General features: G+C 35.7%; 4 protein-coding genes and 1 long non-coding RNA gene across 8 annotated transcripts; 4 read left to right on the forward strand and 1 right to left on the reverse strand.

Annotated features, from left to right (window-relative positions):
* Positions 1-1,260: 1,260 nt before the first annotated feature.
* LOC144569161 (molybdopterin biosynthesis MoaE family protein) lies at positions 1,261-2,231 on the forward strand. The gene is made up of 2 exons (XM_078319369.1): positions 1,261-1,736; positions 1,888-2,231. Exons 1-2 carry the CDS (start codon positions 1,363-1,365, stop codon positions 2,099-2,101), a joined length of 588 nt encoding a protein of 195 aa, XP_078175495.1. The 5' UTR covers positions 1,261-1,362; the 3' UTR covers positions 2,102-2,231.
* Positions 2,232-8,594: 6,363 nt separating this feature from the next.
* On the forward strand, positions 8,595-11,535 carry APEM9 (3-phosphoinositide-dependent protein kinase-1). Its single transcript, XM_078319777.1, has 6 exons — positions 8,595-8,806; positions 9,072-9,236; positions 9,344-9,421; positions 9,674-9,974; positions 10,723-11,078; positions 11,207-11,535. Exons 1-6 carry the CDS (start codon positions 8,754-8,756, stop codon positions 11,316-11,318), a joined length of 1,065 nt encoding a protein of 354 aa, XP_078175903.1. The 5' UTR covers positions 8,595-8,753; the 3' UTR covers positions 11,319-11,535.
* Positions 11,536-13,099: 1,564 nt separating this feature from the next.
* LOC144569419 (uncharacterized) lies at positions 13,100-15,063 on the forward strand. Its single transcript, XM_078319765.1, is given in 5 exon segments — positions 13,100-13,190; positions 13,288-13,394; positions 13,396-13,516; positions 13,896-14,046; positions 14,186-15,063. Coding segments are annotated over 5 exon segments (948 nt in total). The 5' UTR covers positions 13,100-13,136; the 3' UTR covers positions 14,701-15,063.
* Positions 15,064-15,130: 67 nt separating this feature from the next.
* On the forward strand, positions 15,131-15,822 carry LOC144569421 (uncharacterized). Its single transcript, XR_013516057.1, has 2 exons — positions 15,131-15,445; positions 15,520-15,822. It is a non-coding gene; the product is annotated as an uncharacterized LOC144569421 (long non-coding RNA).
* LOC144569420 (AIG2-like (avirulence induced gene) family protein) lies at positions 15,513-21,262 on the reverse strand. 4 transcript variants are annotated; one of them, XM_078319768.1, is made up of 5 exons: positions 21,081-21,240; positions 20,667-20,739; positions 20,177-20,269; positions 16,103-16,186; positions 15,513-15,835 (listed from the first exon to the last, which is right to left on the reverse strand). In XM_078319768.1, exons 1-5 carry the CDS (start codon positions 21,203-21,205, stop codon positions 15,695-15,697), a joined length of 516 nt encoding a protein of 171 aa, XP_078175894.1. In that variant the 5' UTR covers positions 21,206-21,240; the 3' UTR covers positions 15,513-15,694. The 4 variants fall into 4 exon arrangements, with proteins under 4 accessions (XP_078175894.1, XP_078175893.1, XP_078175892.1 ...); XM_078319767.1 differs by lacking the exons at positions 20,177-20,269; positions 20,667-20,739 and adding exons at positions 16,316-16,408; positions 16,873-16,945 and having other exon boundaries at positions 21,081-21,231; XM_078319766.1 differs by lacking the exons at positions 20,177-20,269; positions 20,667-20,739; positions 21,081-21,240 and adding exons at positions 16,316-16,408; positions 16,873-16,945; positions 17,039-17,315.
* Between the last annotated feature and the right edge of the window lie 322 nt (positions 21,263-21,584).

The raw sequence follows: 21,584 nt of genomic DNA on the forward strand, positions 1-21,584 counted from the left end.
TGCAAAGAATATCAAGAGAAGAAAATTTTGGAGGGAGACGACTCGATGAAGAGAACTGGAAAGTAAATTAGAGGGAGGAAAATTTTTTACTTGACAGCTCAGAAAACGGGCCCCAGACATTTTGTCAATAATTTATTGACAAGGGTATTTTGTTTGATATTTTCGATAGGTAGATAGGGGTGTGAATGACATCCTTTTGTCCGTTTATTCGATCCGTATTGTGTGTGAAAACACGGATTAGAATAATTTTTTTTTTTTTATTAACTTATCAAGTACGGGTTAGAATAACAATATTTTTCTGTTATTTTACTCTTTTATATAAGATAATTAAAAATAAAATTATATATATTAATATATATTTGTATGAAGATGATACATGATACTCATATAATAAAATTTTGTATTTTATTAAATTTTTATAATACAAATTAGTTGTATTCACCGTTATTTTTTATTTTAAAAACAATTTTATCAAAAATACAAATCAAAATATTAATAATATTTTTTTATTCATTTATCTAATTTATACCATATTTAAAATAACATAAAAATAAAAATTTATTTTCATAATATAAAAATATCTCCCTCCAATCCGTATACTACCTGACCAGACCAAGGTAGACATTTGCTAACGGGTTACCCGTGACCCGTTCCGGGTTACCCGTTAGGGGTAACGGGTAGGACGGGTAAAGGGGTAGGTCGGGTATGGGTAAAACCCGTAACGGGTAGACGGGTAATTTTTCCAAAACCTCTATCCGGTCCGTTTATTACCCGTACTCGTTGCGGGTTGACGGGTACGGGTACCGCGGGTACGGATCCGGGTATCCGGGTACGGGTCCGGTCCGCCCGGTTTTTTTTTTTTTTCTGTTTTTTCCCTTTTTTTTCTGTTTTTTTCAAAAAATTCAAATTTTTTTGAAGTGAAACGGGTCGGGTACGGGTAACGGGTACGGGTATGCAGGTAGATGGGTACGGGTAGGCGGGTACGGGTATGCGGGTAGATGGGTACGGGTAGGCGGGTAGACGGGTACGGGTATAACGGGTTTTTTTTCAAATTAGATTGTCCAGTCCGTTTATTACCCGTACCCGTCTACCCGTTTGTACCCAGGCAACGGGTACGGGTAGCTCGGGTAACGGGTACGGACCGGGCAAAACGGGCTGAACCCGTTAGGGTTTTAGCAAACGTCTAGACCAAGGTCCGTTTGTAAAAAAAGTTTCGCCTATCCATAAAAAAAAAAAAAAAAAAAAAAAACCTGTCGATACTCGACAGTCGACACCCAAGAAGTCAAAAGCAAACCAAAATCCAAATCCGACCCAACCTCCTCCCTCCCCTCTTTCTTCGCAACACTCAACCACCCAATTCCAATGGCAGCGTCAGAGTCAGACAAGAACCCCTCCTCGAGTGACCTGATAGAGCTCCTGGACCCCACATCGGCCGCTCCAATCGACATAGCTCGACTAGTGAACCACGTGCGAGACCCAGCCGCAGGCGCCATCGCTACCTTTGAGGGGACCACTCGGGACACCTTCGATGGCCGCCGAGTCGTGGAACTGCGCTACGAGGCATACGAACCTATGGCAATCAAGCGGCTGGCCACCACATGTGCTGCTGCACGGGAGAAGTGGCAACTGATCCGGTTAGCTGTATCACACCGACTGGGAGTCGTGCCGGTCGGCGAGGCCAGTGTTTTTGTGGCAGCATCGGCTGTGCATCGAGCCGATGCCATGGAGGCATGTAGGTATGTGAGTACAAATTACAAAGCATAACTTCTTAATTTCAGTAATTCAAAGAGGCCTTTATTACTTAATTGAAAATGTTTTGTAATTGATACTCATCGTATCATGCCTGGAATTCATTTACCCACTTTATCACCTGAATCAATTTTACAGGTTTGTGATTGATGAGATAAAGGCAGGGGTGCCGATATGGAAGAAGGAGGTGTATGAAGATGGGGAGGTTTGGAAGGAGAACAAAGAGTTCTTTGACACAGTAGGAGCAGCAAATGACAGTAATAGAAAGAATCGTTGTTGTTGCAGCAGCAAGGTACGGGTGGTGGCTGAGGAAGAGAAGGCACCGCATGCGCATCATATCAATGGAGCTTGAGGGATGATTCCAATTTTCGGTTGAAAATTAACATCCGCTATTCTTGTTTCATTATTAGTCTGTGTTAAAAGTGTTTATTTATTTGTTGCCAAATTATACTGGTTTTACAGATATGCTTAAGAATAATAAACATATTTTCGGGCACATTAAAAATTAACCCTTTGTATTATTATTATTTTTTTGATAAAAGGCTTATAGACTGTTTCATTCCAGAAACTCAGTTTGTAACAACAAAAGTAGGTCGTGTCCAATCACAAAAATCTAAAAAGCAAAACTAAAACATACAAAACATAGAAACTGTTCCACACCCGAATGGTGAGACGTAAACAGAAGGAAAAGCAAAACAGCAAACTAATATTTTTTTTGGAGTTTAATTAAATGCAAGCTAAATAAGATAGATCTTGTTAAGTAGCGGAACTGGAGCTACTTGCTGCACCGGCCCTATCCTCAATCGGTTGATAGAGTACCATCTGTGTATCGGCAGGGTCCCAACCCTTTGTATTATGGAACATTGGAACTTCTTACAAATATTCGGGCACAATTACTGTTACTGGTCATTTACCAACACGTCGAACAGCTTCTATTGAAAACGATAGAACATTGAAGTCTGCGAGACACTACCAGTAGCAGGAGAACCGATTTTTTTTTTGTTAATAGGAAAAATAAAATAAAATCATGGACAATGGGTGCATTTTCGTGAAATTTCGAAAACAAGAAGAACGTTCGGAACACTGTAGCTGGACGTTATAATTCATAATGTCAAGTTAATTCGATTACTAATGATCTTTAAATATTGTAGTTGGTCGCTATAAACCATAATCATACGTCCAGCTATCATTTTTTCTTCTTTTTAACAACTGTTAACAATTAAATTAACTGAACATTGTGATTTATAACGTTGAGTTACATTACTATGCATATTATAAATGATGACGTTTTTCTTATATTTAAAATTTTACGAAATCGTATCTAATTATTAATATATAGTATTCTCTATTAATAAAAAAAAAAAATCGGACAATACAATGGCTGACAGCTTAGTTTAACTATTGATGGAGCCCACATAAGATCTTTTTTTTTTTTAGGAAAACCCACAAAAGATCAGCGGCTTTTCGCAGAACTGACCTAACTGAGCTGGAAAGTTGTAATGAATTGGATTAATGTCACAGAGCAAGACAAGTGAAGTTTGTTTAACAAAGGGCCCGACAAATCACTCGAATAGACAAAAAAGTGACAATAAATAGTTTTTAGAATATATTTCAATTCTTTATTATTCTGGTTGTATTGTTGAATATGAAAGACTATTGATAAATGAGTTAATTTTATCTATTAGAAAATATTAATTTCTCTATTTTACTATTTTCATAAATTAAAGAATTGACTCATTAAAACAAGGGAAAATTTCTGATGTACCCATACAAATTTTTGAAATAGCCAATATCCCCATAAAAACACAATAATATCCAATATCCCCATAAAAACTTAACAAAATTTCTTCTATCCCATTTAAGCATTTAACTTTTATTTAATTATATATTAAATATTATTTGACCAATATACCCTTCTAATATCAAATAGAGGTGTTCTGTACAACAATTGAGGTGCTGTGCTGCTAATGAATTGGAATCAGGGATGATAGCCGAAGGTTTACTTGTTTACTCAGGATCTCAGGATTTTTACAAAGATTTTACTTAAGATAGTATATTTCTCCGTTAAGACAATATATTTCTCCATAGAGAGACAATACTAATAACAGCTAATTGTCCCAACTTGACGTTAAAGTGCGAATGAGATGATATACCATCTAATTCTTAAGACATTATCTCTTACAACAGCGGGTGTAGAATTAGAAGATTGTTGTAAGCGAGAAAGAAAACCTTGAGCCCAGAGAGAGGATAAATCGGGTATGGTACCCAATAACAGGTTTGATTTGAGGCTAATTACCTTGAGACCGTCAAGCTGGGACAGAGCCAACTGTACCGGTCAGGTTCAAGTCTTCAAGTACCAAGCGCATGACCCGGCCGCCGTCGCATGTGACCCCGAGCCACATGGCATGTGGAGAAGGGGGTCGGAGCGGTTCCAGGTTCAGAGCGCACCTAATAACTGATCGGAGACGGTGTAGAAGTTGAGCAAAGCGGTGAGGTCATTGTCGAGTGAGCTGGAGGCAGAGGAGAGAGTTCGTGGTTAGGAGAAAAATGCATTTTGTTTTGGCCTCTGCCATTTAATCCTGGAGAGAGGAAGAGAAAAGATAATAGAGAATACAGACATATGGTAATTAGGGAAGGAAAATGAAACTAAAATGCATCTCGTTCTTTTATTACAATTAAGCATGAAGCACAGGAAAGGGATGAAGAAGATGATTAGAAACAAAAATCACCTTAAAATTAAAAGGGTATTTTTGTCAAATCAAATTTTAATATAATTAAATAAAAAGTTAAATAATTAGATGGGGATAAAAGAAAGATTGTTAAGTTTTGATGGGGATATTAGCTATTATTGTGTATTTATGGAGATATTGGCTATTTCAAAAATTTGTATGGGTACAGCAGAAATTTTCCCTTAAAACAAAAACAAAAAATTTAGTTGTAAAGGACATGAGTCTAATTACAAAAGTCACTAATTTGAACCATTTATGAATGTTATGTTTTGGTGTTTTTAATCTCTCTATCAAATTGAACGCGGGAAATGTTATAATAATTTTAACGAACATATGAAAATATATACGAAGGTTCCAAATACCACAAGTGTTCTATACCTGACCTTTGGCTTTTCATTTATGTTTCACAAGGAATGCATCTATGTAAGCTTTTAGTTCTATAAATTCATTTTATACAAAATCAAGATATTAAAAAAATTAACATTTTAACTTAATTAATTGTAATTAACTAGATTTGTTTGTTTAAATACTTGAAATGCATTAGTTATAAAAATAAATAAGATCAACGGTTTGATGGAAGATAAACATTGAAAATTTGAATTTTTTTTTTATGCTACATAGCACATGGTTTTTAGTTGACAACAAAATAGGTAATGAGTAATTTAAATTATACTGCACTAGGAATTTGTTAATTAGTCCTTCATTAAGCAAGGTGAATTCTGAACAGTTTAATTATAAAATAGTTACTGAAGAGCCAACTTGTCTTGAATTTGATTAATGTAATGTCTAAATAATACATAACGTGACAATGGTAAAATTTACTCATTTTATTTTGTTTCATTTTTAATGAGAAGATTTTAGTATTATGAAATAGTTAGTTTCTAATTGAAAAAAAAAATAGTAGTAAGTCATCTATAAAATATTGTTGAGTGTGTATAAATTGTTCTTTTGATTGAATTGGATTTTTGATGGGTTTATTGATTAAAAAGGGCTTTGGCATTCGTTATTGGTACCAATTGAGTACCAATTATATATTATTTATGTTTTTATATATATATATATGTGGACTGAAAATGTACTTACTGTTATAAATAAAATATTAATGTGGATGTTCATAACTCCCAACATTAATTCTCCACTATCCCCACTACTATTGGAATTCATATCCCACTACTATTGGAATTAATTTTCCCATTTATTATTGTAATTAATTTAGATGGTTTTTCGTTCACAATTTGTGGCCTATAAATAGAGTATTTGTAATCTTGTATTGTACACATATGAGAAATGTATGAATAAAGAGATTGCCATCTTTTTCATCTCTATTTTGCTTATTCTTCTTTATGCTTGTTCATATTTATTTTATAACACGTTATCAGCACGAGAGCTCTACTAGTTGAAGATTCGAGGTAATTTTAATAACTTTTATTTCAATTTCATTTATATAAATAATACTTCATATTAATTGCTAAATGAAATAAGTTATCAATTTATTTATATTTATTTTGAGATGTTTAGTATGATTCATAGAATTTTACATGAAGTGCATTTTTTAATTTAATCTTCCCGAAGAAGATTTAAAAGAAAAATCTTCTTGAAAAAGATTTATATGATGTACACGAATTGTAACTCTATATATTGAATAATTTCAAAAACTTGACAAAGCATCTAGCTTTGACCCAATCTTCTTCTACTGGTGTTGAAACAATTTTACCTTTTCCTTTGCCCTTGTTGTTGTTTCTATCATCTTTATTCTCAATCTCTTCATCTGCACCAAAGTATGATCGATAGTCCCTATCTATATCACCAAGCCTCCCAAATGCCTTCTCAAATTTCTCTACACACTCTAACATCAAGTAAGTTGAATTCCACCTAGTTTCCACATCAAGACACAACAAACCTTTACTCTTTATCTTCTCCTTTTCAACACAATCCCTAAATAGGCTAATCTTTTAGGAGATGACTTAACATACTTAACTGCCTTTCTAATACTTTGGACTGATTCAAATGCTCATCCAGACTCTCCCTCACAATGAGATTAACAATATGAGCACAACAGTGCAAGTGTAGGTACTTGTGATCCAGAATAATACCTTTCCAATCTTTAGTTTTTCGTTTCAGATAATTAATTGCACCATTGTTAGAGGTTGCATTGTCTACTGTCAAAGTAAATACACCACCAATGCCCAATTCAATCAAACAATCCTCAATGGTTTGCCCAATTGTATCCCCTTTATGATCTGGAACTACACAAAAGTTGAGTATTCTTTGGTACAATTTCCAATCATGATCAATCCAATGTGCTGTTAGACACATATAATTCATGTTCTGAATGGAAGTCCAAGTATCTGTTGTTAAGCACACACGCTGGTTCTTTAGGCATTTCTTCAGTTTTACTTTTTCTTCCTCAAAAAGCTTCAAACAGTCCCTACTGACAGTAACTCGAGAAGGTATGTTGAGCATTGGTTGGACAGTTTTTACTAAATTTTTAAAACCCTCTCCTTCTACCACCCTAAAGGCCATCTCATCCACCATAACCATTTTTGCAAGAGCCTTTCTACAATCATCTATACTAAAAGTTACAGCTTTGAGCTTTGCACTTGGCCATCTTGAGGTTCCAATAAAAGCTTCTTTTGTTTTGGATCTTCCTCTCTACAAGGTGAGTTGGGACAAAGATACATCAGATGGTTCCACAAGGATTTTGTGCCATGACGACTCCTAACAGCGGCATAAGACTTCTCACAATAGACGCAAGAAGCCCTGGGTTTCATCTTGTCTTCATTGTGCTTGAAATAGTTCCAAATGTCAGAGTCTGTCTTTGAAGTTTTGCACTGTCTTTTAGTTGAATTACTTGCAATGTTCTCTAGAAGTTGGGGCTCATGATTTTTCTAATTCTCAGCAATTGTTCCATGAACCTATTAAAGCAAAGTATAATCCAAGTTAAAAGAATTAATTTTCAGCTATACATGATGAAATTCTCACATACCTAGAGAAAAGCCCATACAGAGAAAAGGTAAATATATATCTTATTCTATTTTACAAGTGAAACTATCATGATATTGTTTTAATCTACTCTTCTTAATATTACTAACAAACTGCGAATACTAAACTCATTATTTCACAAGTATTATTTAAATCAGCTCAAATAGAATTAATAGTGAAATAAAGGGGCTTTTGAGTACTAAACTGGATTGAATATTAGACAAATATATAGGGATAATATGGATTTTGAGTTTTAGTGGAGATCTATCGGTCTCGATCGACTTTGCTCCTCTCTGAATGTTTGATTTGTAATTCAAGTTAAAATTAAAATATTTTTTTGAATTATGATTGGTAATTAGAATTATAAGTTAGAGCATTATAAATTACAAGTTAAAACATTGAAAATTATAAGTCAAAGCATTTTTTTTATCGAGTACCCAATTATTTAATGGGTTTAAATCCGATTTGATATTTTTTTTTGTCCATCCCTGACGAAAATCCTAGATTCGCCTCTACGAATACATACAGATACAGATCGAATATCCGTAAATATATACATAAATATTTTATAATATATATATCAAACTATATAGTATATATCTACTATTTAGATATGAATGATTAAAATTCAAAACTATATCTGTACCACTACTCTCAGGATATGATCCGTATTTAATTTTCCAATACGGAATCCACTCGGATAATATCGGACTTATTTTCACCCCTATATGGTAGCCAAGTTCAATTGATATTTGCACCTGATCTGAGCTTGTTCTCGGTTGATACTTGTATCAGCTAAGCAGATGTGTGACAAGTAATTTGACATTTACACACTATAACATATATTTTATTCATACTGAGTTTTCATTTTCAATCTCACTTACTCACCGAATATGTCTTGGAAAAAGTTGAAATTTTAAACCTGCATCCCGTAAAGAAAGGTTCCGAACAAGCCCAAATCTAACCTTAATTTTGCAAGGCGTAGAAGAAAGCCCATGCTTTGGTAACAAAATAAGCCTATTTTCCATTCTACGGTTAATGCTTCTAATAATTGGGCCGTTGGCCCAAAACCCTCATCTTTGCCAAAATGCATGCCAGAGCTATTAGGCTAAAAAAAAAAAAAAGGTTTGCAATCGTTTGGTGAAATGGTCAGTACGGCTTCCGGAATGCCTCACCGCTCGCGGTTTTGACTCGGTTCGTCTCCGGTCTTTACTTCTCGTGAGTTGTACATCTACTTTTTATTATTTTCTCCCTTGGAAGCGCGAAGAACAGTAGAAAGAGGAAGAGGGAGCGATGACTATCGTCTCGGAATCCCAAATATGGAATCAAATTGACGAGGCAGAACGGTACTTCCTTTTTTCTGCTGCCCCTTTTCTTATGTTTGTAGGTTTTATGTGAGCAATTCTTTCTATTGCTACTAAATATGATGTTTCTACGAGTTTCTCAATATTGTTTTTCCGAAATTGTTGCTTAAATTATTTTATTTGTTGTATGGACACCGAACTGAGTAATAAGCTTTTAGAAAGGTAGAAAATTAATTGAATTCTTGGTTGCAAACTTTTTAATTTATTAAATTGATAGAAATCTTATGCCAAATAATTTATTGTGTAGGTATTTGGTGCGTGGTGTGTTTGATGAGGCTGAATCCTTGGCATCATCTACCATTCAGACGATAAGAAATTCCAAATTTGAAAGGCCCATAGGTGATACTGAGCTTGCTGATATGATGAATTCAGCTGGTATGGTCATTGTTCAGTCTTACAAAGAACTTGGGAGGTAAGTTGATAACTTGTTTTGTATTAATTTTTATGTTTTCTTCAATCATGTTTTACTATGTCAAATCTCGAATTCAGTTGGATTTTTTTTTCTTGAATTTATCACAGGACAAAGCAAGTATTTGTCAAGCTGAACGAGATATATGGCTCAATCTGGGCTATCCCAGTTCAAGTTTTCCTAACTGGGTACTGCAAGACAACTTTTCTTTTCTCGGCTGAGTCATTAATCTTCAATTGGAGCAATTTAGTGTGTATTTGTATAATCTCTATGCATAATTATCATGTCAAATGAGAAATTCCCAGGCAAAGGACCCTGGGAATTATTCACTACTTTTGAAGGGTATGTGAGAGTACTTGAGGTTTTTTGCAGGTGCATAAGGAAACTGGCCCCTTTGGAAGCACTTCCCTAATTTACATGATTTTTTTTTTACCTTACAGGGCTAGCTTACAAGTGGCAGAAGGGTTTGGATTCGAGCTGAAAGAAAAAATGGAGGAGTACCTATCAAAGTGGGAATATATGATTGATGCAGGGGTTTATGTTTTACGAGAAGACGAAACTGAGAAATTGTCAAGCAACCTGTTGGAAAATGACCACATAAGACGGTACTTTCTAGCATGTACATTTTACTTGGAGGTGGCAGAGCTTTATACAGTTAAGCTGCTCGGCATGTTCTTGCACAGAACTGACCTTGCCATATCTTGGGTTGAAGCTGCCAACTTGCCTCAAGACGGCCGTCAGGTTTTTACCTATCCTTGTAATTTTCTCGTTTTGGAATAATTATTATACTTTTTACATGGTGTGCATCTAATTGAATTCGCTTTGGTGCTTGATTGCAGGTTCTTTCTCAAGTAGAAACTTATTTAAGGATATTTTCATATTGTATGCATATATATTCCAGAATTAGGTGTAATTTCCTATGCATTTTAAAGAGTCAGGATCCTTTAACAACCAAATAACTTGACAAATCTTGACAATATTTTTTTCTAATTAATATATCAAGTTCATAAATCAAATTAAGTTATAGGCTTATTTGTAGAGATGTAGATAGCCTATCTAGGAAATTTAGGCAATCTATTATTTCATGATGAACCAAATGTCCTTTAATTAAAATCGATGAAAATCTGAGATAGTTTGATGACTGGCATACCCCAAATCTTATCATTTCTTATATGCACAATTTAACTATCAGATAATTCCACAATATTGGATTTCAAATATTGTTTATGATGTATCAATCTGTACATTGTCAATGAACCACATTACCATATTAAAAATGCGCTGCATTGAATATCCTCAATCTGGGTTTGAATGATGTTTTGGGTGTATGCATATTCGAAACACAAAAAGTAGAAAACTGAAAAACAAGAGAGCCCTGGAAAGCTTGAAACAAACTAATTCAGTATGCTTTATACCACATTGGGTAACAGATCCAATCTGACTGATAAGCTTCTTATCCAATTTGACTGAACTGTTGTTCTTTAATAAGGCATTGTTGAGAAGACTACACTCTTTACAAGCTATGCAAAAGCAGCAAGCGACACAGAGAGCAGCACCAGGGCTCACCTTGCCATCATCAAATGATGATTCACACGAAACAGGGAATGAGCAGTCTGCGGCACCAAAAGGGGACAAAGAAAGGCAAGACTTCTCCCGGAAGCTCATCCAACAATCAATGCAACGTGGCAGTGACCGTCTCAACCCCTTCTTTTGGTGGTTTCGGTCAATGAAAATAAAGATCGGAAGACTACAATTCGTCATCCCTAGTGGAAAGCTGATGCTCTTCTTCTCCTTGTTCTTTTGGATGTCCTTCCTTCTTCGTAAGAGAGGTGGTGTTTTCAAGAGGTCCGTACCTTTTTATTTTTAATTTCTTACTCTTTGCTACTGGTACATGGTTCTGGTGGTCGGGTTGTCTATGAGAGCGTATTTTGAAGAATTAGAAATTACTAATATAATCAAATACATATTTTCAGTCTAGCAACAAAGCAGATGAACTCTCTAAAGCAAGCAGCATTTGACGCACTGAAGCTGGCCTTCTCTGTGCAAATGAATCCGTTAGCTGCTGTACAACTTCCCAGAGCTTGATGATTGGGTTTTTTATCTTTTGTCATCAATAAAGCTTACTGACATTTCTGATAGTTAAAATTTTTGGGTTGGAAATAATGTATTCTAGTCTGGGCTTGACAACAGTAAGGTGCTAATTTACTTGCTTCATTTGTGAATACAGTGTACTTTAGACGGGTGAAATATCATAAGTGTAATGATTGAAGTTTTGCTGTGCAGATGACTCTTTTTTTTTTCAGTTTGGAAGTTTATTAGTTGCTTTTTTCTGTTTTCTGTTTTTTTCCTGTGGAAACGGGGTTGACTAAGAAAAGATTACTTCGTAAATTACACTTATCTTTAAATGTTGAAGTCGAAACATTGGGGGAAAGGGTATCTAATCTCAGATCAGCATCCTACTAGCCCAGACCAAGTTTGGAAAGGAACCGAGGAAAAATAAAATAGGTAAATTTGGTATTCTCGTCTAAACTATAAATTAGATATTTAATGCATATGTTGTTCATGTGTGAACAACCAAGAGGGGTATGGTTTGCCTCCTCCCCTGGGTATCAGAACTGGGCTTGTCTTGTTGCATGGGAATCTTCACAACATTCTTCAATCCTTCTGAGAGCATCTGGATCAACAAAACCTGGCCATGATGGTCACCATCATGTGGTTGGTATGGAAGGCAAGGTGCACATACATGTTTTCTGGTAAGATGCAAACTCCCAAGTGCATTCTATCTACAGCTATGGCTCAGGTAAACACTTATTAGAAATTTGGGCTGCTGCGGATGGGTGTTAATAGGGATGAGGGGGAATTATGTGGTTGGGTGGATGGTTCCTTCAAGGATCCGAACCTGGGGCGTGTGGGGTTTCTATTTTTTGCGGAAGCGAGCTTATCAGGTATGAATTTGGCCACAGTGAAAGACTCTAAAGAACTAGTTAACTTGATCAATGAGAAAAACCTGCCAACGAGTGTGGAGTGGCAAGCACACAAGGAGGTCATGGAAGCGTGGCTGGTGATGAATCGTAATCCTGATTTCAGATGTTTCATGTAAGCAGGGAAGATAACTAATTTGCCCGCAAAGTAGCTAATTTGGGTAGGATTCTGCAACGCAGTTACATTGGTTTCACTTTTCCCTTGTTCAATGAGATGTAATATCAGACGCTGCAAGGTAGATGGTGTGTTGTGTTGTTAAATAATTAGACGATATGTTGTTAGATGTTGATATGTTGTTTAGATTGGAATGTGATAATGTTGAAGTAAATGTTATAAAATGAATGTAATTTTATTTTTATTTAATGAAAATTATACAGCTGGGTTTCAAAAAAAAACCCGCTATACTCTTTCTTTGTTTGTTTTTTTTAAGATGGCAAGGGGCATTTTACGGAAAAAAAAAATATACTTGTCCATCAAATATTTTAGAGTTTCTCCGTAAAATAATGAAATACTATAGTTAATTTTAAGTTATTTAAAAATACAAAAAGCAAATTTGATTTTAATGTAAAACAGGTGTGTTTTCCTCTATAAGGCCTATATTCATGACAGCAGCGTTCACCTCACCAAATCCTTCTGTATTGCATTGATTCATTGAAGATAGCTAGTAACACAGAAGAACGTTTTTTATGAGATATTCTTCATTGAAGGTGATGAATTAATTGTTGCTTCTAGATTCTGGTGGTCTGGAGTCAGAGCTTAGGACATGTATGCACCGACAGATATCATGCACAGTGCCACGTCAAGACCTAGTTACAAAAATTAAGGTGTATAAAATATATATCCACCGCATCCCTTCCTCCACGCTCAAAAGAAAGGAAACGAGAATAAAGGAATAAAGGATATTGGAAACAGCGAATCCAAATGGGAGAAGGTGAGGAGGTAAAGACCAGACCCGAACCTAAGGTCGAAATCCAGGTAACGTTACGTTGAATCACCGATTTATGCTTGTTGCACATTTGTATTTAATTAGTGCAAATAAAATTTGTTAAACGTTGTAATTTTTAATTCATAGGAGAAGGGAGAAATATTTTTCTTCTATAGGCCGAAGGTAAACAAGGAAGAAGCTCACAGCGCAGATGATGTGCAACGCATGTACATAGTCATGCGCCCTGAATCAACGGTCCGTGGAAGAAAAACAATTGTCTGATTCTGGAAAGGAAGGGGAAAAGGCTTCTCAGGAGGACGGAGACGAGAAAAATGATACGAAAAGCGGCCCTCTCGAAGGCGGTCACGGGGAGGAGGTAACATTTGTATTACTATATAGATTCAGGAATCCATTGTTATTTCGGTTAAATTTAAGAGAAATTTGGAGGGTTTGAGTGGTTATGTAGGCAACGAATCTCTCATTTCAGGACATACTGATCTTCACGTTCCCTAATTCAAAATCTAAAAATGAATTCAGTGCAATATTACTCTCTTTAATAGGGAAGTTTATACATTGAGACGATCATGCATAGAGAAAATTTAAAGGAGAACCTTATTTGCAGATAACACTGATTTTTTTTGTTTTTGGTTCTGCCCTGTGAGATCCCATTTGGATAGGTTTCAGCTGTTCATACTATGTCAATACACATCTGTAGATGTACTGTAATTTTCTTTGTTATATTTAAATGATTGAAGGAAGTGAACATTAGAGAGCAACCATTACTTCGTCTGGCAATAATGGGTAAGAAGAGCCTGCCTGATCCAAGCAAGAGAGGTCGACCCTCCTGGGGTCATATCGACCTTGTCACTACCAAACTTGACGACATCAAAGCTGCTTTGAAAGGAGGTACAATATTGTATTAATTATCAAGTTATGTCAAAATTAATTGAACCACAAAAAAATGCAGAATGGTTCTTATTTTGCTTCCTCCTTTCTTAAAATTCTAGGCCAAAGATTTAAAATTATATGCATTTCCTTTTGACAGAGGAGTATGACACTGCAACACGTGGCCACCGCCGTACTCAAGAGGCAAGAGCACTAGCAGAAGGTGTCTACAGGATCCTACACCACCAGTCTGGCAAACAGAACCACACATACCTCATCTACAAGCTGGAGTTCCCAGTGCTAGATGCAGCTGGCGTCAGTGGACCCCAGGAGTCGCCCCTTGAAGCACTAAACATAGAATGTGAGGCCTCCTTCGTTATCCAAATAAAAAACCCTGAGCAGCCTGGTGGGTCCCAGTTCAGAGGCCTACCAGAGAAGCGCAAGGCAGCTTTTCCGGCAAGCCTGCAAGGTCAGTTTGGTCAGAAGAGGTACTCCCCAGCCGATCCACCAGACTTTTTGAATTATGAGGGTTGCGAGTTCTTACTGATCTCAGCTTCTGACGACATAGAGGAGGAACTAGGGTTGGAGTTAAAAACTGAGTGTGAATCAGATTTACTTAAGATGTTTGGTGATGCTGTCTCTACTAAGCCACTGCTCAGTGGCACTTGGGAATAGACGCTATCATATACCAGTTAGGTTAGTGTAGTTATAGGGTTCTAATGGTCAAGTGCAACATTTTGGGGGCTATTAGGGCCAATTTTGGAACCATGTATGTGTACGCAAGCCGTGCCTAGCCTAGCTGTGCTCATGTAAAAACTTCTGAACCATGTATGTGTATGCAAGCCGTGCCTAGCCTAGCTGTGCTCATGTAAAGACTATTATCTTGATGTTATCCTTGGTTCTGATTGCCTGTAAAAACTTATATCTTGATGTCATCCTTGGTTCTAACTGCCTGGAGTGGGTCCTGATTTTGTGGAATACTCGCAAGTAATAGGACTGGCCTAACTGGCAATGTAAATTGTCAAATACTGTTGCTGTTGTGCGGTTTGTCAAAACTGGGGGTAGAATATCTGGTATATCCTAGGTTCACTGCCAATCCTTTGTCAAAACTGGGGGTAGAATATCTGGTATATCCTAGGTTCACAGCCAATCCTTTCTAGGATAACCGAGGTTGAAACCATAACCAAATTTGAACTTCATAAGAGAAACAAAGAAATAAGATTTGTCAAAACTGGGTGTAGAATGTCTGGTATATCCTATGTTCACTGCCAACCCTTTCTAGGATAACTGAGGTTGAAACCATAACCAAATTTGAACTTCATAAGAGAGAGAGAAATAAGATTTGCATGCCATGATCGATATGGTTATTGATACGAACTTTAAAGAGCAGCATGGGTACTGAATTGCAGAAATATAACAAGTAGAGAGTCACCCCTCTCATTGATACGAACTTTAATGAGCAGCATGGGTACTGAATTGCAGAAATATAACAAGTAGAGAGTCATCCCTCTCATTTATCCGAGGCCATATTCATGTTTGAATTTTTTCCAAAGCATGGTGGTTTTGACTTTTCACAACATGAATTATAATTGTCATTTTGTATTTACAAATTTGGGAAACATGAATTGTAATTGTCATTATGTAATTACAACAAATTTAGGCAAGCAGATCACATATCTGACGAGGAATCTTCTTTGTAGAAAGATTCATATGTTTCCACTCGGGTCTTTGTGGAATCAGATTCCCCCAGTATCTCCTTGAAATCCTTTGTCATCTCCAAAAAGCCTGTCATGTGCAATTTCTTCCATTCCTACAAATTTCACCAAAGTTAATTTATTACAACGAGGATTAAATGGGCAAAGCATTTTTCTGTTCATGCCCTGACAAAATACTGTGATATATGATCACTTTCCCGTCCAATAAAAAGATAATGAGGGAATTGATGCAATCAAAAGGCAATGATAGCTTGTGTGCAGTTCGACTGGATTGACAAACTCAAAAGTCCCCAGAAGCAAAATTCACAAATAGGATTGTATTTTGTTTGTGAAATGCATTTGCATGGAAGTAATATTTTTACCTCAAAATCCCACTCGCCATATAAGTCAGGGTCATCTTTGTCACTCCATACATATGTCTCGGCGAGCATTTTTTCAGACGTGTCCTGCATCGTCCTTATAGTTAATATTATACTTTTTGTGCTTCATATTTAGGGGATAATTTAGTTTCTTAAATTGTGCTTAAGAATTAATAGATTTCACAAAAGTTGTTCCTGTGATGAAATCAGACTTACAAGCAAAGTTATCTCAACTGATCTCCTGACATACTCCACATCTTCAAAATTATCTAGTATAACTAATTCCTCGTCAGTTATCCCCGTAATTACCTGAATACAACAATGTAAGAATGGTCATATTATAGATTACCAAGGATAGATTTACTAGGCCAATACCTTCTCAGATAAAAGAGTCCTAAATAATGGTATGATTACATAAATGAAGGTGAGTTATCTCTTTAGTTTCGGAGCTTGCAATTGGTTAAATCATTACAAAGTTGTAGCAGTTTGGTTTCACACAGGCATACTGGTCGATACTAAAACCAGCCTAATTGTTTGCCCACTTATTGATTAGTTCAGTGAATATATAGTTTTGAGGTTGGTTCCAAATTGAGTAACCGTAGGAGATGGGCTTTGTTCTTCATCTTGCGCTTAGAAAAAAATGTCTCAGCTTAATTGTCAGTAAAAAAAACTTCCATAGAGCCTCCAGTCCAGCTAATTTGAACTTCATTTGTTCATACAGGAATCATAGCAATTAGAAAACTATTCTCGACTTGTATAGGAAGGAAACAAACCTTTCCAGAAACAGACTTATTTTCTACAGGTAAAATTGCCGGGTAAACACGGCCCTTTACGCTAAATCTGTGGCTGCACGCCATTAAAACATGTGTCAATTGAGTTGTATGTGGATTAACAAGATACATGCACGATTACATAAAGAGCTGAATAGAGGCAGCGCACAAGTTGGAAAGGAGAGCGGGTGAGGAAGAGGGGACGCGCGTGAGAAGCACCTGCACCACCTCGTCCGCCATCAGGCTTCCGTACACAAACACGCTGTGCGGGCCGATCGCCAACGAAATCGATCCCGCCATGCCTGACCTCTCTTTCCCTCTCCGAAAATCTGCCAGCGGTTGCCGAGGATCTCTTTCTTGAACCCTTGACTTCCTCTCTCTGCCTCCCCAGACGAGCTTTTTCGGAACAAACGAAGACTCTCTCTCTCTTTTGTGCCCACTTTTTTTTTATATATAATTTTCAACCTCTGTATCCATGATTTTTTAAAATATATCTCAACATGTTCTGTCCAAAAATATGCGTTACTCAACCCAATAGAGTAGAATTAAGATGTCCTTACAAAATAAAATAATCATATTATCAAAAAAGATATCATAATGATTTCAGCCAATCAATTTAAATTGTTGAAAATTAATCTACTTCACGTGTTTACATATTAAATTTACAAATTTTTGATTTAATATATTATTTAAGTCGAGCTGTAAAAAAATTGAAAGTTAATTTTAACGGGTTCTTTTTTTATTATATTTTATCTCTTAATTTTAACTAAATTAATTCGATATGTAAACACAATATTTCTGAAATGGATTGATTTCAGCTGTTTAAATTTGTGATTTAAAGTCTACTTGATATATTTTGAAGTTAAGTTCACCAAAAATTGAAAAAGCACTCTAGTTACATTCCATGTACATTTATCTCGCAAAGGGGAGTGATTTGGTTCCTCTATTACATCGTGCGGTGAATTTTATTTGATGCCTTTAGGTTGTGCTTCAGAAGAGGGAAAGAGGTTTTTTATTAAAGGAAATGAAAGGGAATGGAGGGAAAGAGCGACCAGACCGTAACTAATTCGGACTCTATCACTGTTCGGAGGTGACGACGTTGTGTATTTCGCTGAGATTTGCTACTCTCAAATCGAAGTGTACGAAACACTGTTCGGAGGTGAGCAACGCGCTGATCACCTTCCTCTCCGTTTCTGTTCCTTCCTCTCCGCGCATTATTTCTGAAGCACAGCCTTACCCAATTGCGGTTCTGACACTGTTTAGTGGGAATGAGCCTTCCAATTTAATATTTAACCCAGTAAGAAACTATTCCAGTGAAGTAGAACCTGAGATTTCAGGTGTAAATGGGCATTTTGGATGTTTTTTTTAGTTGAACCCGAAATGCCTTGTTATGGGTGCAAACGGATTGGATATGGATCGAATATTAGACGGATACAAATATTAATCAGATATTAAAAAGATACGAATATGAATATCTGCTTTTCTTAATGATAAATAATATAGTATTTTTATAATATATATTAAACTATATGGTATATATTACTAGTTGAATACGGATAATTAAAATTTAAAACTATATCTGATCCATTGGCACCTCTGTTTGTAATTCTCAGTATTCATTTGAGGTAGTTATGAACAGAATGTTAACAGTGTTTTAAAATGCAGCTGCATGAATTGCATATACCTATGCAGTCGACAATCGTGCTCAGAACATCATGCAGTCCTTCTCAGACAGTTTTGAACACATATGAATATGTATATACATGAATTCTCATTTAAAATCTGTATACATAAATCAACATTAAAATTCACATATGCAGACATATAACGTATATACGAACAAAACTGCATTTTAAAACATTGGCTGCTGTAGACATCCTACTAGCGCTAAAATAAAAGGCTTTTTGTACCAGTCTGACCTACTACCTCGTGTTAATTTCACAGGAAGATAATACCCGTACACATTCTTCTCTCTTGCTTCTAAATTCTGAACTCCGGTTCATGAGGAACCCTCATCTTTGGTTCATCAAGGATCCGTCAAGTGCATGAATCGGCAAAATGAGGTAGGAAAGTCAAATTATCTTGTAACAATAATAAGAAAGAATTACACATTACGAGCCATACCATTACTGATATGACAAAGTTCGTGGTTATTGATTGCTGAAGTTTAAGATTACCACATGTAAAGTTTCCATGCATTACCATAGAATGAATATATTTTTTAAGATTTTGAATAATATAATTCTCACAACATAAAATTACCTGATGCGGAAGATGCAACCATAAATACTTCAATTTGATGTACAAACGGTTTTTCTTTATGGTACAAAACTTTAAATGGAAGTATTTATATGTAACCTCTAATGGGTAGGGATCTATTTATACTTGTTTAACTTTAATCTGATACGTCCATCAAATACCAAATGAACATATTAGATTTAGTGTGCTATTAATAGTGAAAAACCAAAAGAATTGAAACTCTCAATTAATAACACTAAGAATTACAAATATTTATTTGATGACCTTAACAGACTAAAACCTCTCAAAATATTTACATCCATTATCTATGCCACTTAATTGGAATTAATCCAACCAAGGTAATTTTCCTGTTCAATCATTTGCACCAAAAAAAAAAAAGATACTTGATGGTTCTGACTTTTTTACAAGATCAATTTGGTTGGTATTTGCAAAATTTTAAAATGATTCAATATCATGGTTGCTGCTCCAATCTTCGTCTGAGTCATGCTCCTGCTCCTCCAATGCGTTCCATGAAAGCCTTTGTCCTTGCTAAATAATTATCTATGTGCAACCTCTTCCATTCCTACAAAACTTGCCTAAATTAATAGTTTAAGGGTGACCAAACAAGAGTAGTTTCCGTCCTGATGCATATCAGTAGTTCTACAGTTGCTACGAAATCAAATAATGATCCAACTAAGAATAAAAAAGGCTTATACTGAGTTCAGTGACATTATCAAACTTATGAAACTCGGTTTTCTAAAACAATGTTCCTAAAATAGAATTGAAAACAAAATGATATTGTATAACTTGTATGGAACTAATACTCTTACCTCAAAATCCCAATCGCCATGTAAGTCAGGGTCGTCTTCGGTACTCCATACATATGCCTCAGCAAGCAACTTTTCTGATCCGTCCTGCACCACCATTTCTGTACTTATTCAGATTCCTTTAATATTTTATCGCACTTCAAATTTACAAGTACCAAATGTTGAAACTGATTCTTCAAAGGGTGCTTTAAATCAAGTCACTGTCACAACAAAGTTGTAATTATATTGGAAATAAGACTCACAAGCAAAGATATCTCAACCGATTTCCTGATATACTTCTTATCTTCAAATTTATCTAGCATTTCTAACTCAGCATCAGTTAATCCCTTAAGTACCTAAATGCATCAGTAAAGACCAATAGTTATCAATACAAAGGATAGCATGTGTATTAGCCTATATCTTGTAAGAACTTTAGGCCCGGTTAACAATGCTAGTACATAAATGAAGGTGGATTATCTCTGGAGTATAGCTTTGCTCTATAATATCATTGTTGGATCTCACTATCAAATTAGTCCTAACATAACTGAGGTGTACTGGTTTGGTGCTGTAGCCGTTTCAATTGATACCAGAACCCGACTTTGTGTTCCAATTTGCGTATAGTTTATGAACAAGAAAATATTCAGTTTCTGGTTTTCTGCTAAATTAACAGTTAGAACTCTAAATAAAGCCTCCACAAAACAGTCTAGCCTCGACTCACAATCCAGTACCAAGCATGTAAGAAGAAAAATAAACCTTTCCTGTGACGGTGTTATTTTGTGCAGATAAAATGGCAGGGTAAACACGGCCTCTGATGCTAACTCTCTGGCTGGAGACCATTTAACATGCATTAGTTCACCAATATCAGACAGCAATTCCATGCATTAGTTCACTAAGGTGCTTGGCAAAACAATGGTTGTCATGTGCTTCCGCTCCAAAGTCCACTTTTGATAATTTGAACGGCCAATTAAAACTTCTCAATGTAATCAGGGATTCAATTCTTATAGATAATCAAATTTTACAAACTCTAGAGTATAAAGAACAAATGGAAGAATGGATTGAATTACCTAAAAAGAACTTGATCAAATGGCATAAAGCTTACATCAAAATCTTAATTTACCAATTGCATGAAAGAGCAGACTATTAAGAAATTAACGGAAATAGCAGTACAAGTTGGGAAGGAGAGCGGGTGAGGAAGAGGGGGCACGTGTGAGAAGCACGTGCACCACCTCGTCTGCCAACAGGCTTCCGTACACAAACACGTTGTGCGACCCGAGCGCCGATGCCACCGCCATTTCCAACCTCTCTCTCTTTCTCTCTCTTCTCTTAGGAACAGTTTTGCAGATATTATTTGAGCATATCTATCAAGAACAGATGAAATTAAATTGTTCCAATTATTTGATAGATGACTCACCATTTTTTTTTTAAATATACATCGTTAATTTTACTTCATATATTTTTGATATATCTAATTTATATAATTGCTTGAATAATCAATAATTATATGAGTTTATGACCAATACTCCATTAATTTTAACAGATCTTATAGAAAAATGATAATTAAAACATAATTGAATTTTTATGATACATTTATTTGATATATTAAAAAATAATGTTAAATTAGAAAAATAAATCTATCTGTGTGTGTGTGTGTGTTATTTTGATTGCTTGGAC

This window comes from Carex rostrata, chromosome 18 (genome assembly GCF_964058835.1).
Source record: "Carex rostrata chromosome 18, lpCarRost1.2, whole genome shotgun sequence".
Classification (NCBI taxonomy): domain Eukaryota; kingdom Viridiplantae; phylum Streptophyta; class Magnoliopsida; order Poales; family Cyperaceae; genus Carex; species Carex rostrata.

Excerpts from the sequence above, each read along its gene's own strand:
- LOC144569161 (XM_078319369.1), top strand. The coding sequence starts at position 1,363 with ATGGCAGCGTCAGAGTCAGACAAGAACCCCTCCTCGAGTGACCTGATA. Across the intron at positions 1,737-1,887 it reads GATGCCATGGAGGCATGTAG|GTTTGTGATTGATGAGATAA; the intron begins GTATGTGAGTAC and ends TCAATTTTACAG.
- APEM9 (XM_078319777.1), top strand. The coding sequence starts at position 8,754 with ATGACTATCGTCTCGGAATCCCAAATATGGAATCAAATTGACGAGGCA. Across the intron at positions 9,975-10,722 it reads TGCCTCAAGACGGCCGTCAG|GCATTGTTGAGAAGACTACA; the intron begins GTTTTTACCTAT and ends TTCTTTAATAAG. Across the intron at positions 11,079-11,206 it reads AGAGGTGGTGTTTTCAAGAG|TCTAGCAACAAAGCAGATGA; the intron begins GTCCGTACCTTT and ends ACATATTTTCAG.
- LOC144569420 (XM_078319766.1), bottom strand. The coding sequence starts at position 17,169 with ATGGCGGGATCGATTTCGTTGGCGATCGGCCCGCACAGCGTGTTTGTG. Across the intron at positions 16,187-16,315 it reads CAGTTGAGATAACTTTGCTT|GACACGTCTGAAAAAATGCT; the intron begins GTAAGTCTGATT and ends AGGACGATGCAG. Across the intron at positions 15,836-16,102 it reads ATGGCGAGTGGGATTTTGAG|GAATGGAAGAAATTGCACAT; the intron begins GTAAAAATATTA and ends TGAAATTTGTAG.